Source organism: Miniopterus natalensis, chromosome 2 (assembly GCF_054644295.1).
Source record: "Miniopterus natalensis isolate mMinNat1 chromosome 2, mMinNat1.hap1, whole genome shotgun sequence".
NCBI classification, from domain to species: domain Eukaryota; kingdom Metazoa; phylum Chordata; class Mammalia; order Chiroptera; family Miniopteridae; genus Miniopterus; species Miniopterus natalensis.
This window is the reverse complement of record NC_142082.1, coordinates 135615495-135632281: the sequence shown is the minus strand read 5'-3', so window position 1 is coordinate 135632281 and position 16787 is coordinate 135615495. Positions and strand designations below refer to the sequence as shown.

At 41.2% G+C, this 16787-nt stretch overlaps 1 protein-coding gene across 1 annotated transcript in view; it reads right to left on the bottom strand.

Annotated features, from left to right (window-relative positions):
- Positions 1-16787, bottom strand: part of LRIG3 (leucine rich repeats and immunoglobulin like domains 3) — a 46861-nt gene that overhangs the window by 9427 nt on the left and 20647 nt on the right. Inside the window, exons 4-13 of the mRNA XM_087814573.1 lie at positions 10998-11129; positions 10286-10429; positions 9114-9257; positions 8663-8806; positions 8114-8257; positions 7092-7172; positions 5917-5988; positions 3510-3581; positions 2844-3007; positions 419-739 (exon numbers count right to left, since the gene is read on the bottom strand). Of these exons, the coding sequence (XP_087670699.1) occupies positions 419-739; positions 2844-3007; positions 3510-3581; positions 5917-5988; positions 7092-7172; positions 8114-8257; positions 8663-8806; positions 9114-9257; positions 10286-10429; positions 10998-11129 (1418 nt within the window). The remainder of the gene's footprint in view (positions 1-418; positions 740-2843; positions 3008-3509; positions 3582-5916; positions 5989-7091; positions 7173-8113; positions 8258-8662; positions 8807-9113; positions 9258-10285; positions 10430-10997; positions 11130-16787) is intronic.

Genomic DNA, 16787 nt, shown 5'->3' with positions numbered 1-16787 from the left:
CTAATTGACAGATGTAGAAACGGAGGCACAGAGAGGTTAAGTAACTTGCTCAGAGTCACACATCTGAAAGCCGAAGTGGCAGAATTCAAACCCAGACCTTTGTGTTAAAGGCGGTGTTGCTTTATGATCACGGCCTCCCACATCAAATTAGTACACTGTAAACTCCAAAAAGCACAAACTGTCTGGTTCATCTCGGGTTACCCACCATGCTACGTACGGTGGGGTCGATACAAGAAGTACTTGCTTAGATACAAATAAGCGAGAATCTTAATTCTATGGAATGAGGAGGAGACGACGAAAGGGTTAGGTGGAGATCTCTGAGAGCAGAGGCCAGGATCACAAATACGAGAAAGAAACCAGGTGCTTCCTGCTCCTGAAAGGTGCCTTTAAATGCAACAGGAAAGGTCAGATCACATACTATTTACGGTGAGCTTGGCTTTGACGGAGTAGGATGAACCAAAGTGATTGGAGATGACACACTGGTATTTGCCTTCGCTGGTGAACTCCACGCTGCGCAGCCGCAGGATGGTGGTGTACTCCATCACCTCGCCGCCCTGGGCCCGGAGGTGGGCGTAGTTCTCCATTTCAGCATCGTGCAGCAGTTCATTGTCCTTTTTCCAAGCAAAAGTCATTGGGGAATCACTGCTGCTGGCAGCCGAGCAGATAAAGCTCAAATTGGCACCTTTTATTGCCGATTGTGTTTCTGGCTGAACCGTGATCTGGGGTTTGGGGAAATCATCTGTTCAACATGGACAGGAGGAAACAAAACAATTTTAAGGCTTCAAGAGTCCAAACGCTACTCAGATTTGAACACCAAGAAACTCAAAACAAACAGGGGCTTTGGTTTTACCCTTTGTGTATGTTGCACAGATGGACTAGCAGCCCCAGTGTTGAAACAAGAGCCTGGGAGAGTGTTTATAAAGGAATTCATTCACTTTAAGTGGAGACTGAGATCTATTTACCAATCATTAACTCAGAGAAGACCGCTGATTAGGAATAGAGTGTATCCCAGACCCCCTGTGCTTTTTGTAATATAAACACAAGAAAAAAATCAGTCAAGCAACTTCCAGGCTCATGGACCACTTTTAAATGCTACTACCAGGAACTGCAGTTCTCCCCATATAAGGAGCAGCAAAATTAAAAAATCAAGTATCAATAACGATAATAGCACTGAAGACAGCAGTTAACACTCCATTTACCAAAAACAGAACCCATATTAAAAGCAGTAATTTATATGTAGAACAGAAAAAAATAAGCCTGCAGTGAAAGAAAAAGCACCTCCGCGGCTCCCTGTGAGACCCTGGCTTCAGCCTGCAGCTTAGAGAGGACAATTCATCAAGCGCTGTGCTACATGTCAGAGCTACATTATAATTAGAGCTAAGCAACTCTTTCATTCCAAACAGCTATTTTTAGTTCTCTGTTACTTTTTGAAAAAGTTACCTTTTTGAACTTCAGTTTTTCAGAGATGGTCTAAACCCAGAAGGAAACATCTTAGATCTACCAAAATGTATTATTTGAAAAAATAGAAATATGAATGTGTGAGTGTGTGAGAGAGAATGGGGTGTGGGAGATGCTCTGCTAATTCCCAGCACCATGCCGGCGTGTTGTAATCAAGATAGTTTCTTCTTTTGTATGATTATTCTAAAATTCTCATCTGGTAAATCAATGTTCATTTCCCACTATGGAGGGAATGAAACACTATGGATACTGTATATACGGGGTGGGCAGAAGCAGGTTTACAGTTCTGAGTATGCAAAACACAGCTTATTCTTATTATTTATTAATTACTGTATTATTTCCCATACGAACAATTGTAAACCTGCTTTTGCCCCACCCTGTATGTCTTGAAGCAATAAAGGGTTCACATCTTGGAACCAGAGAACTGTGAAAATAGCTCAGGTCCTTACAGATGAATGCCAAAAGCTTATTTAGGTCCAAAAGCTACATCAGACATTTCCCGAAACTGCTGGCACTGTTTAATGCTGCAACCTAAAAATATATATTTTTGTTATACTTATCTAAACAATCATAGGCAAAGCAGTTTTAAATAAATTTTTAAAGGTCAATGTAAAATTAGGTTCTGCAATATCTTAAATATACTAAAATTTGAGCAAATTGTGACTTCATGTTCTCTACACACATTTGCTTTCACAAAGGTCTCCATGGCAGTGAACAGTAAACAGTACAGTGTAGCAGACAGCAAACAGCACCAGGGAGATGAACACGTGGGTTTTTAATCCAGATCTGCTAACTAGCTAGGTGGCATTTGGGTGAGTAGATTTCTAATGCTGAAATGCTCAGATGCTAAAACAACAGACCTTAAGTTTATTTATAATAAATTCAAATTTCTTTACTTGTAATGCTTACCACCAATAGAAAAATTTTTAGCAGCCTAAAAATCACTAGCTAACAATTTTCTCCTTCTAGTCCACATAAATAGCATCTGCCCAGGGTTTAGTTCAATCTCTTCACTGAGCTCATGGGAACCTCTCAACAACCCCTGGAGTTGGGGACAATAGATCGCAGAGCTCCCATTTCATAGGTGCAGAGGCTGAGATTTAGGGAATTTAAGTAGAAGGTCTGGAACGACATCCTTCAATTCTCCGAAGATCCAACGTCATTTTCCCTCCACCAAACCACCCTGATGCCAAAACAAAGATGACAAAAACTCTCTTTCTCATCTGTAAAATTAAAATAATATGCAAACTACAGATCCGTTTTCATCTATGTCAGCAGAAATAAAAGCTTTATTAAAAAAGCATACATTTATTCAAAACCATTACTTGGACAAATGGGAGAAATAAAAAGAATAACTAAAAGGCAAGCGCAATAGTTACACTCACCACACACAAAGCCATCTGGGCTGACAGCAAAAATGCTCCTTCCCTTCAGCAGCTGAGGATGGGCACAACTGGCATTCACAAAGCTCTGAAAGTTGTTCTCAGCCACCCACTGCGGGAGCCATTTCAGTTGGCAATCACACAAAAGGCTTGATGTATTTAAGTGCCTGGGGAGAGTAATTACATTCAATTTGTTTTGTATGAAATGCAGATTGGTACAAGTAAACTGAACTCAAATAAATAGTAACAATGCAATGAGTGTGGAAACCAAATACACACACCCTGTGTAATAACATCCTATAGTCCATCTTAAAATGCAAGAAATGTGACTAGCACAGTCTTTTTGTTTTTGCTCTTGCTGACGCGGTGAGACAGACGTGCTGATGTATCAGAAATACCTTGCTCCTGAAAACTTGCCCCTAGGATTCGGCACTGTACTATGTGAGGTTTCACAAATTTACATTGCCAATTCATCACAGAAAGAAAGGGACACTTCTCTTTTGAACAATAAAAGCACATTTTTCCTTTCACTGCTTTTTGCTTCCTGGTATAAAAGTTAAGGGATGCTAGGGATGTGCTAGACACATTTTACAGGGGTGACACGCCCCCGGATGGTGTCCCCTTGATGCTTTATTAAAAACTCTTAGAAGGAAAAAAAAAAAAGCTTACAATTGTTGAAGTTTCTTCATCTGTGAAAATGCGTTGCCTTGTAATGACATGATTGCGTTGTCACTCAGGTCTCTGGAAACAACCAAATCAAATACATTAGAGCAAACTAGGGTCACTGCATGCCTTCAGGCAAAGGCTGGGCCCACAATGCTGACTCCATTCAGAGCAAACACGCTGGGTGCTGAAAGGCACAAAGCCTGGGCTGAAGAGCAAGGATATCTGTGTATGAGAGGCCAGTGCTGTTGGAGAGATTCTCTTCACATTACCACTTACAGCTTATTGGACTCCTGAGGGGCCACGCTGTTCTGCTATATTTGTTTACTGCATTTCTCATTACGGAAGCTAACTTTTAGCAGCTTTTAAATACACAAATAAAACTGCTCATAATTATGCTTTTAAGAAACCACCGTGTACAGACTACGTTCTATGATACGCACTGTATTAAGGGATGTACATGTATTACATTTGTTCCTCCCAGCAGCCCAAAAGATGGCATCGCTACCTTGCTCAGCAGGAGGCAAGCAGGGCAATGAGATCTGAACCCAATTATTTCCAATTTCAAAACCTACGTTTAATCACTAGCCTAATTCTGCCACACACAACTCGCTACTGTAAAGACGGTGAAGTGTTTAGACAAGATGTACTTGCTAAAACAAACAAACACTTGAGGCAGAACATTTATACAACGAACAAATATTCCAGGCTGATTTTATTTTTAACTAGTACTTACAAGCAGTTTGAATTAAAGTGCTCTCCACAATGATTACTCCTCTGTTTTTCTTTACAAGGGTCAGAGTATACAAACAGGGTTTTGAATGAGACAAGTGGCCACAGAAGACAGAATGAAGGTTAGGAACATGAGCAGAGAAAGAGGCTGGGACAGTCGAGAAGGTTTCGAAAAGTGAAGCAGAGGTTAATACTCCGTTGATCCACTAATTCCACTTTCCCAGAAATGGAATGGGTCAGATGACAAACCCTTCTGGCTGCTTTCCCTCTGAAAATAACTTGTTTCAGTAAGTCCAGCAATACCGGTCTGGCCTTCCAAATTCTGCTTTGCAGATCATTCTACCCCGACCTGAACCGCCGCTGTCAGTGTGGCCAACCATCCCCCCCCCAACCTAACAGGTATGTCAGACGGCTCTAGCAAAACCAAAGGTACAGTTTAAATTATAACTTCTTTTGTCTAACTTAACAGATGTGGCTATAAGCATTTCTTAATAGTGAGAGTGGACACATTTATATTACTTTTGTACTTTGACTGTACAAGTATAAAACACATGTTCACGGTTATAAGCAGATGGTTAGTTCAGTGCTCATGGAGGTTTTGACTCTATCACGTTCGCTGTCCTACCCTCCTAAAGCTGAAGGCATTTTAGCCCCTAAATGTCATTTCAAAGTTGTGTGCCAGGAGTTACTGAGAATGGTCGGTGGCGGAGACTATGGAGGCAAGACTATGGAGGTTGTACCTTTTACAGTCAAACAGTAACAAACTAACAGAAACTCTCAGAGCTGTGTTAATACCCTCCCAAGGCCACTCTCAAGAACTGTGGGGACTGGTTTTATCTTTACTGTCCAAGTCACCTTCTTCACTATACAATGGGATCAATACACCCTCAGAAACTCCACTTAACTTAAAAACAAAGATAATAATTTATTCAACAGTCTTCTCATGAGGATTAAATGAGACAATATAAAAACACCGGCATAATGCCTGACATGTTGTGGGTGCATAATAAATGGTAGATTATTATTTTTTATTATTTTTATTTTACTTTATTTTTTCCATCACCATTTATCCCCCCATACCCTCTTCTACCTCTACCCACCACCCTCCCTGCCCCCCACAATCACCACATTGCTGTCCAAGTCCATGAGTCCTCTCATTTTTTTTTTTTTCTCAATCTCTCCACCCCACCACAACAAGCCCCTCCACCCCCACCAGAGCTGTTTGCTCTCCATTTATGAGTCTGTCTCTATTTTGCTTGGTAGTTCAGTTTGTTCATTAAATTCCACATATGAGTGAAATCATATGGTACTTGTCTTTCTCTGACTAGCTTATTTCATTGACCTGAAGAACATTATGCTAAGTGAAATGGTAGTTTTAAAAAAAATAAAAATATACCACTACTTGAGAAAAATAACTAAAAAAAACTCAACATAATCTGCAGCAATGTCCTTAAATGGAAAGGAAAACAGGTGCCTGTATACTTCCAGATAGTTATAGGTAGGTAGATAGATAAGTAGATAAGTGGGTAGGTAGACAGAGGATAAGCACATGTGTAAATGTACTTTATGGTACCAAGAGGATGCCAATAAAATTACATTTTAGTTAATTTTACCTTTCATGACACATAAGTAAATACTCATCTTAGTCTACCTTTAGGGTAACTAAATTTCAGCTACTCACAGATGTTCCAATGCATCCAAACCAGTGAAGGCTTTTTTGGTAATAGACCGAATCCGGTTTCCCTGGAGGATTCTGAAAAAACAATTTACATTGGACTAGTTAATAAAAGCCATTTTGGGGGTAGAATTCTCATGAAGAGAACTGCTTTTGAAATCACTTGTGAATATTTTCTTGAATTAAACAATACATTCTGTAAAAATGTATCTGCGCCATCTACTTCAGTAACATAGTGCAGCATGGTCTTCACAGCATTCACCAGAGTCTGGCAGAAACAAATTACTCTGGTGGTTAAATGAAAGCAGTGATTTTCAGTCTCTTTAGGAATGGCTAGCCACTCGTATAGGAAGAAACGCATTTCAAGCACATTCTCTCAGCCCTCTAATACTTAAAGCAGATAACAGTGGAGACTTTCTCTTTAGCTTCTCTCCCCAGGAACATCTTCACTACCCACAGAAGTTTAGGGCTACATGCAAGTCAATTTGAAAACCACTGGCTTACAATACAGAACACGGCCATCTGCAAGGCCACTTTATGGCTACGCATAAGCATGTTTTTACCCTGCACTGTTTGGAACCTACTTCGGTATTATCAGTAGATACTAGGTCGCTGCGTTTAAAAATTCCTGTGAGTATGCCCGGCCGGGCGTGGCTCAGCGGTTGAGCGTCGACCTAGGATCCAGGCGATCGGGGTTCAATTCCCGAACAGGGCACATGCCCAGGTTGTGGGCTCAATCAATGACTCTCTCATCATTGATGTTTCTATCTCTCTCTCTCCCTCTCCTTTCCTCTCTCTGAAATCAATAAAGATAAGTTTTAAATTAAAAAAAAAAAAAAAAAATTTCCTGCGAGTAGAGGTGCAACAGTGAAAATTTTAAAATGTTGAAAAGTTTTACACAATGATAATCCTTAGCACTCAAAACAATTTAAAATTCTTATCTAGATATTAGGATAAGGTACACAAACCAAAGTGTTGAATAAAACCCTTATATCCAAGGAAGAAGAGCAGAGTAATACACATCTTGTATAACAGCGCTCATTTGGGGAAATGACAAAGGGTAGCAACCAGATTAAGCACCTATTTCTAAACTCTTTCAGCTTGTGGAACTGACTTAAGGAAGACACAGTGTTTATTTTAGGTCAAAGAGTGAGTCAAATTATGAGGTAAATCATACTCACAGCCGCCTCAGTTTGTCAAGCCCAGAGAAAGCACCATTCATGTCCTCAATAGTCCAGGAAATTTCATTGTTCTTCAGATCCCTAGTACAAAAAAGGAATGTTAATAAAACAGGTACCAGGTACTTAACAAAAGACACAAGCATTGTCTTTAGGGACACACTCAGAAAACTAAGATCACCACCCAGGTGGCATATAATTTGTAATAAATTCCTCATAATTCCCTACACCATCTCCACCCCTTTTTCCAAACAACAGAAAATTCTCTCTCTCCAACATACCTCCTACGCCCTGTCCTCCTCTTACCACAGCATTTTAAGTTTTTGCCCAAAATCAGGACAGCTGACTTGCTCTATTAATTCCTCTATCAAGCTGACTAAATTCTGAAAGACTTGAATAGTCTGAAAAATACATTAAACTTTAAAACCACTGTTCCAACCACATAAGCAGGAGTTCGCCAAAGCATACAGTATGTCCTTCAATTATGTAATGCTTCAAACAGTGAACAGAGCAAAGGTTTCTGACAATGCAAAAATCAAAAGCCCATTGCACAACGTTACAATTAAAGTTTGTGAGACTTTTCAAAGGTCAGTTAATCCGACTCTCCCTTCTTTCTCTTGGAAGAGATCAAGTCTGGATACAACTGGTATGATAAACAGGCATCTTCCTTTGCTGCCCTTTGTATATCTTTGTGCTCTGGGTGATTTTTAATCTGCATTTTATAAAGAAAAAAATTAGCGGATTTAAAATTGTTTCCCTCTTGGGCAGTTAGCAACTTCCTGGAGATCCTGAGAAGGCGAACTATAATCACCAACACAAGCTGATCGCTGTCCTTCTTAATCCCTTTAAGAAACACACATGGATGAAATGGACCGATTTTAATCAAACTGATCTGGGAAAGATTAAGACACTACTTCTAAGGCTGCACACATTTCCTTCACAACAAAGAAAATCTGCTGGGAGAAAAGTGGGCACATTTAGGAACCAATTAGGTTCATGTACCGAGAGCAAAACGTGTAACTTACAAAGTCTTTAAACTGGAAAGCCCCCGGAAGGCACAATCAGCAATGTAGCTGACTTTGTTGTTCCCGATGTGCAGTGTGTTTAGCAAGCTTAGGCCCAGGAAGCTTGAGTCATCTAACCTCGATAAGTGATTGAAAGTTAGGTCCCTGCGAAGGAAAAAGGAACAAAAGAACACGGAATAGCTTTTACTTTCTAATTCAACCCAATGATGTGTTTAAAACAAAGGACAACAGGCAAGATGCGTAACCACATTAATCCTTATGCTAAAACTCTGCCTCCTTAATAATATTATTAGGAACATTATTTCTAATCCCAGTAATTAAAAAAAAAATCTCTTTATTTGAAAATAACCCTCATTGCTTCAGCCCATGTGCCACAGACCCGAAACAGCAGAGTTGTCCACTTATCACAACAAAAATGTGACCTGGTTGCATGTGAAAAGAGCTGTCACCTTGGAGACTGTTATGAAAATTTCACAGATCGGTGGTAAGACGCTCATGCTCTGGCATGACCCCTGCTCTCAAACCTGAGGGGAACAAAAGGCAACTCACAGCTCACTGAGTTTTTGGCAGAACTCCCAGGCGTCAGGGCTGATCCTGTTGATGGCATTTTGGCTGAGATGAAGTTCCTGCAGCATCAGCAAGCCATAAAGCCAGCCTTTGGTAATCTCTGTCAGGTTGTTATGGTCCAGTTGCCTACATTTACAATAAGAATCAAAAGTGGGATCCAAAGTTCATTATCTACTCTCTTCAAAGGAGACATGCAATGACAACCTATTACACATATTCCTATTGTTACTAGATAGTTGGCTTTTGTTATATAGGGAAATCAGCAAAAAAAGCCCATGTGCTTATAAACTTTCAGTCACTTGACCTGAGACAAAACTAAGTTATAAGCGATTGTAAATTATGAGATTTTAACACAGGATTTCAAATAAAAGCTACTGAATGTTTGGGCCATGATCAACACCACTGGGTAGCAATTGTGATAACCCCCACTTACAAGATTTCCATGTTGCTCAGCCCCCAAAAAGCTCCATCCATAAGTTTTGTTACTCCGTTTCTTTGCATCTTCAGAGACTTCAAAGCTCCAAGCCCCTGGAACGTGAGCCCATCCACGTTTTTAATCTTGTTTCGGTTCAGTTCACTGCATTGGATATTATAGTTAAATAGTTAGCTCATATGACAAATTGTGGAGGTAGTAATAAAATGTCACACTACTACAATACAGTTAAGCCAGCCAGTATTAAATGACATATTGTCTTAAATTTCTAAACCTTTTTATTGAGAAACGTTTTGATTTATTAGCAGTAAAGTGAATCTCCTTCTAAAATGTGTGATGTCTCTTTGAAATGATAAAATATTGCAACTAGACTACCCTCTAATTTCGAAACTGTTGTCCGCTCAGTATAAAAGTAAACAAGTTAATATTTGTTTTTAAATTATCTAGAATGAGAGTAACGAATGTCACATTCAGACCCGAGGTCCATTCAGGAACAGGGGTGTCGAGTTTCTCCTGCTCAATCTGCCTACAACAGCCGCTTACTCTCGGGGTCCTTCCTGCTCGATGCCTTTTCTCTAAGGCAGCCACTCTCAGCCTTGGCTGCACACTGGAATCACTGGAGAGTTTTAAAAATTACTGAGGCCTGGATCTTACCCCCAGAGGTCTAATATAATTGGTCTAGGGTGTGGCCTGGGCATTGGGATTTTTCAAAGCTCCCCAAGTGTCTGTAATGTGCAGCCAAGGCTGAAAGCCACTATTTGGTAGGAGCCTGTTCACAGATCATTCAGCCACTATTAACGAGACAGTGCTTTACAGCCACTTAAGCTATCAGAGCCTCCTGGAGTTGTCAGCATTATTCTCATAAACCGCAGCTGTTGAGAGTCCCCGTGGTTTCTTTAGTGCCACAATGACGCCTTTGTGCAGAGGCTGCTCAATGATTACACTGTTCACTCCTTTGGTAACAATCCGACGAGCCTTGTCAGGCAGCAGCCTGCAGCAGGAAGCTTCCAAGGCCTGTTCTGACTCGGGGATTCCACAGCTCTGGCTCTCACGGGCAACGCGGCCACATCTCCGCTTCTGGGCCCTTCCTGCCGCACGGTGGATTCCAGGGGACAGACACCAAGGGTTGAGGGGAGATGGGGAAACATTGCCTAAGAGGGTGTTTCACTTACAGGTGTTGCAGTTGGGGCAGTTTAAACATCTTGGGTGGGATAGCTGAGATCCGGTTCCTGTTCAGCTTCAACACCAGGAGTGTGTTGGCCAAATTGTCAAAATACCCAGGTTCCATCGATGTGACCCGGTTGCTGTTGATGTACCTGTTGAAAGTCTGAAGATGAGCTTCTCTTTCTGGTTTCTTTGGGAAGACAGAGCACGTGCGTGGTCTGTATTATAAAGAATCTCCACAGAGCCTAACCGCCATTTGTAAAACTGGACAATTTAAATGACAGCTTTTTAGGTCCTTGTGGGCCAGCACTGACTATGTTTCACACACACTGGCAGGCAAAGAGTAACTGGAAAATCTGAAGGTTATAAAAATGTGTTAGAGATGCTTATCCAGTTTTTTGAAATTAATTTCATTTTTATGAATTTATTAAGAAGACGACGATGAAAAACAATGGTTTAAATCTAATTATTTTTTTAAAGAAGCACTTTGCACCCCCTAAGTTGTTTAATGGTCACAGGATGTCTAATTCAAAAGTATGAGAGTCAAATGAAGACTGTGGTTATCTGGACTTACAGCAAATTATAAGTCAATAAGAAAGTTACATTTTTGATCCATCAGCAGTAAAACAGGCAGAGTCTATTATATCTTAAAGACGATTTTCTTATTAGAACATATTTTCACCACAGGCAAAAATTTTTGCTAAAGAAAACTTGACTTACAGATATTTGAGTTGTAGAGGTGGAAATGCAGTTTTCAGATCTGAAATATTATTGCTGCTGAGGTCCAAAGTTTCCAGGGACTGAAACTGTCTCAGCTGTTCAGGTAATATTTCCACAATCTTGTTTCCAGCTCTGGAACGAACGGATAGCAAAGATAATGGGTAATGGTATGACAATCTGAAAAGCGAACAGTATTTTCTATTCCAAACCTATTCTCCAGAAAAATGGAAAACTGCTCCATTTTTTTTTTTTAATATATATCTTTATTGATCTCAGAGAGAGGAAGGGAGAAGGAGAGAGAGAGAGAGAAACATCAATGATGAGAGAGTCATTGATCGGCTGCCTCCTGCACGCCCCCTACTGGCGATCGAGCCCGCAACCCGGGCATGTGCCCTGACCCGGAGCCGAACCTCGATCTCCTGGATCATTGGTCGATGCTCAACCACTGAGCCACACCCAGCTGGGCCAAACAATACTTTTAAAAGTTAAACAGCATCTCTCTAGTCACTTTAATTTTGAATTAAATAGTACATCGGAACATTAGAATATAGTATGGAGAACATTCCTATAAAAATCTGGGTCTGTTATCTAAACTGCACTTAAACTGATTTTTCTGTTATTTTGTTAATAGTCCTTCCTTTTCATTGAATGATGGGTGAACCCCCGGCGCCACACTGGCATTCCAGGCACTGATGTGTTGGTTCCCTCTTCCTTCTTGTTGGTTCCTAATCTATCTCTAATTCTTTGCTTGGAAGGTCCCCACACTTCAGGTGCCAATGAACTTAAAATACTCATCAGATTGAGGCTTTTGTAAAGCCATGCTAGGGAAGATCTCTTTTTCTTTAAAAAACAGCATGTTTAAAAACATTGCTACAGTCTTCAAAACTAGTGGCTATGCTTCAGGGCTCTGAATATTATAAAAGTATTACATATGAGCACCCCAGTCTAAATAATCCCTGGAATTGATTAGGTTTTAAAATTTTGACATTAATAGTCTCAAACACCAGACCAGAAGGTCCAATATGGCAAGCACATGGGGCTCTTTAAATTTAAGTAAAATTCAATGTTAAAATTCAATTCCGTAGTCACAGTAGCCATATTTCAAGTCCTCAGTAGCCCCATGTGCCGAGTGCCCATCAAATGGGACAGTGCACGTACATAACATGTATCATCATGAAAGTTCTAGTGGTGAGCACTTTACTAGACCACAAATTAAATAACAACAAAAAAAAGGGGCGAAGACAAAGCTCTTAAGAGGTCATCAGTACAACAGGTTCTAAGGTGAAAGTCAGCATTAAATGGGTATCTGGCTAGAAAAGAGGAATTAAACTGATGTGAGGGCCATCTTAATTGTGATATTAGATCTCTGCCTTTTCAGACAATCATTTGGTGGGGGAAAATAACATGTTAAGGTAGGAAAGCTGGAAAGATAACAGTCTTCCTACAAAAAACAAAAAGGTCTCTTCACAACCAACCCAAACACAATGAAATAATCTGAAGGCTTTGCACAGAACTCTGTATGTAACACAAGTCACATGCTTACATTTCTATACATAGTCTATTGTTAACCTTCGCTTAATGAGAAAATGTATCTCATGTATGTGTCTTTCTTACTAACAGATGTATTTCCATGGTGCTCTGAGTTTATTAAGGTCTTTGGCACTATTCTAATTCACAGGCTTCTCACCATCTCAGAAGTCTCCTGAATTAGGTTCAACTCAACATATTTTCACAAAATCCTGCGTTGCGCTCTGACACAGCCCCAACCCTGGTGGTCTTGTCTATCATTCTGTGAGCTCTCTCCACGCAGAGATGTGTCTCTGCTTCTCTATCTTGGATTGTGTATGGAATCTAATCATGTTGAGGACATATTATTACATGCCAAGCCCTATGCTAAGCATTTTTCATATATGTATTTGCCATTTAATCATAACATTTCTATGGTATAGATATTACAGTTAATTTTAAAATTAGGAAATTAGAGCTTTTAATCTAATAGTCCAAGCACTCCCGAAGCACCTCAGAGAATAAATCCTTATGGGTCCCAAAGCAATCTCGGAAGGTCTGTTTCATAGCATTCGGTTTCAAAGATATTTTGACAAGTCCTCATGGGGAGATGCACCTCAAGAAATGCCTACTACTTCCCACCCTTGTAAAAGTGTTGTACTTCTGGTTTCAAACTAGTGTGGGAATCTACCCCGGCCCACTGAGCCATCCTCATTCTGTGTCTGCACACATGCAGATAAGAGGGGCCCGGGGTGTGCATGTGCTTGGCCTCCATCAGGGTAGGAGACTTCCTGAGTGCGTGCAAACGTCAGGTGCTGCTTCCACACAAGAAAGAATAAGGCTGTTAAGTTTTCTATTTAAACAACTAACAAAACTCCTCAAAAGAGTGCTAAAATCCTCCATATGTCACTTTCAAGGACTGTGGGGGAATCTTCTTTTTTGATCCAAGTCATCCGAGAAGCTAACCCAATTTTAAAGTAATCCTATACAAGGTAACGAGGTGATGCATATGGTAAGAGCTGAGCTTGGTGATAATAGTAAGGTGAAAACACACACGCACAACAGGATTAGCATCTCCATGTACAAGTCGCAAACATCAAGCCCTCAGATTCCCGTAACGTCTTACAGACTTTGTTTAGAGTCAAGTCAGCCATGACCTCTGATTCTGACCATTTCCCACATCTGGATTTGCCCGTGTATAAGCCCCTTGATCTAGCTGTGAGGTACAGGGCAATGCAAGTGAGACAATTAGTCAATTTCTAGGTCCCGGAGATGGATTCAGTCCAAGAGACAAGCCGCAGGGCCTTAGGGTCAGAGTGTGTGGGTTAAACAAAACCAAGCTTTAGGGGACAAAAATGTTCTCTTAAATACATAACCCAACTGTTTGCATTACCAGGATGTCCTCCTACAAACAGTGGAGTAACCCTGAAGTGCCCAGGTGCCCCTCCTACCTCCCTCCCCGGTCCCCAGCCAGTACCTCCCATTAAACTCTGCATCTGGTTTTGGCCCCCAGGCTGTCTGGGGCTAGTACAGCTACACTTATATTTAACAACAACTAAAAGAAAATGCTCGGCTTTAGATTTCTGCAATAAATGGAGCAAATTGTTTTTTCTGTGGGAGGGAGCGGGGGGTGGGGGTGCCCACAGGTGTCTATCACGTTGGTCAAATAAGGCTGCGAGTTAGATAACAGGCCATACAATCTTTGGTTTATATATTCGTTTGTTTATAAGGTAATTATGAACAAGGTATTAAAACTGCCAATTACTTGAGTGACGAATAAAATTTTCCTTGCAGTAAAAGTATGCTCCAGCCAAAGCCAGCAATTTCCTGAGCTGCACACCTCCTAAACTGCAGTGTGAAAGTGCTCAGTTACAGACGGAGCGGCACACTGCCGTCTTTGTCAGCCTGCTCCCCAGCACAAAAATCCCTTACAACTGCCAGGATAATAGTCTCTGTATCACAGAATCCTAACTCTGTCCTAATGGAGCTGAATTAAATCCAAATACCAGTTTCATATTAGCTTTCAGACTTAACTGGCAAATAACTCCCTGATATGTACCAGTTTTGTTTTTGTTTTTTTAAAACCATGCTTTATATCGCGAAAAGGTTTTTAAAAAAGGAGACAACTACATTTAAAAAACAAACAAAACACAGCTAAATTAAAAACTCTTTTTAATCACCTAAAACCCTCAATATAAACACATTTGATAAAAGAGTGGGTGACAAAGAGCCACTTCTAGAAGACAAAGATTCAGTTCAAATCCAGCTCTAACTTTTCTCCAAGTATGGCTAAATCATACCAAAATTGATGAACACATTAAAAACATTGCAGTTCATGTTTCTGGCAGGAAATATGCAATGCTCTAACAACAACAACAAAACAAACTGTGTGAATACCTTCTCCAGTACTTAAGTCCATGTGAAAGTGCCATCCTTGCATTGTTCAACCACCACACTAGGGTACTGTAAGCACTGGGAGCTGTTTCAGCCCTGAGCAAATCCATCTTAAGGACTATGAATATTCTGGTCATCTATGTATGTTGACAGTACAAGGTGTTCCATGGTCAAATCATTGCCAAGGTCAAGTAAAATCAGTCCGTTGTGGACACACACAAGCTTGGGGTCTTGGCTGGTTGGAATGCAGAAGGTTCCCTTCGGCTTCTCAGAGGCCACAGGGAAAACAGGAGGGCCAGGCATTCCAGCCTTGGCTTCTCAGGCCCAACAATACTGGCTTCACTTTGTTGCTAATTTCACCTCTCAGCCCACTTTGCCAACTGCTTTCAAATGTAGAGGCAAACATGACTTACCATTTTGTATGATGATACTTGTTCTGGGAGTGCTCAAGATCTAACAATGAAGGTAGATATGGTCCCTGACCTCACAGAGCTTAAATTCTAGTGGGGAGAAAGGCAGGCAAACGGGAGTGGCCACTAAAGTGGTAAGTGCTACAATAAGGAAAGAGTGCAGTGGAAGGTGGAAGGACAGCCTCCTAAAAAGTGGTGGGAGAGGTGTGGGTGGTCAGCAAAACTTCCCCATGGCAGGGAGGGGCTAGTGTTTCAAGCAGAAGCAAGAGAGAGCAAGGCAAGTCTTTCTGTTTTTTTTAATATATATTTTTTTATTGATTTCCGAGAGAGGAAGGGAGAGAGAGAGGGCTAAAAACATCCATGATGAGAGAAAGTCACTGATCTGCTGCCTCCTGCATGCTCCGGGCTGGGGATCAAGCCCACAACCCAGGCATGTGCCCTGATTGGGAATCAAACCACAGTCTCCTGGATCATAGGTCGATGCTCAATTGCTGAGCCAAGCCAGCCGGGCAAGGCAAGTCTTGATTCCCCTTGATGGCTGAAGTATAGGTTCATGGGTGGAGACTAGAGAAAGTTTAAGGGGGAGGTGATGGAAGGAGATGACAGTGGTCAAGTGGTACCCTGTAAGCCATGTAAGGCATTTGGCCTCTATCTGAAGATTGGGGGGGAGGGGGGTGCAGAGGATTTCAAATGGTGGAGCGACAATATCAGATATGCATTTTAGAAAGGTTGCTCTGGCTGGCAGCAGTGGGTAGAAAGAGCAGGTGGGAGGCAAGACCAGGTGCAGAACAAGACCAGGTGCGGGAGCAAGAGCAGGTGCAGGAGCACCACCAGGTGCAGAGGACACGTGATGGCACGTTGGGATGATGGTGACTGTCTGCTAGATATCCACTTTGGGGGTGAAGCACCAGTCTTTTTCTGGTTTCCCAGGGTACAAGCTGTGTTTTTCTCCTCCCCTGACATCCAAGCTCGGGTTCCAACTCCATAGTCTCTGGAACTACTGGAATTCCCATTCCCTCTACCTGTTACCACAATGTTTTTTATCACTGATATGGGAGGCCCTGTAACGCACAAAGTGCAGACTATGGTCCTCTCTTGCTCAGCTGTGAGACACTGACTTAGAAGAGCCCAGTACTGAGACTTTGTGGTACCTATAATCACTAGGAAAATGGACAAATGTATTATTCTCAGATATAAGAAATGTATGTGTTTGTTCTGATACTCTGAACACCTCCACTAAATGTAAACCCAGATGAAATTAATAACAGTGAAATACAACTTTTGAGGTTAGCGACATAATCACTCCCTATGTCGATGATTGGTTCTACTTTTTGACTCACTGTGATCTCCAGAAAGCATATGAGTCTCAAAAGAACCTCATGCACTCTTAAGTGGATATAAATGTTGTTGGTTTATTTCCAGAGCCTGAAAGGAGAGTCACAGAGTGAAACATTCTTTGTTAGTGAGGAACCAGAATATC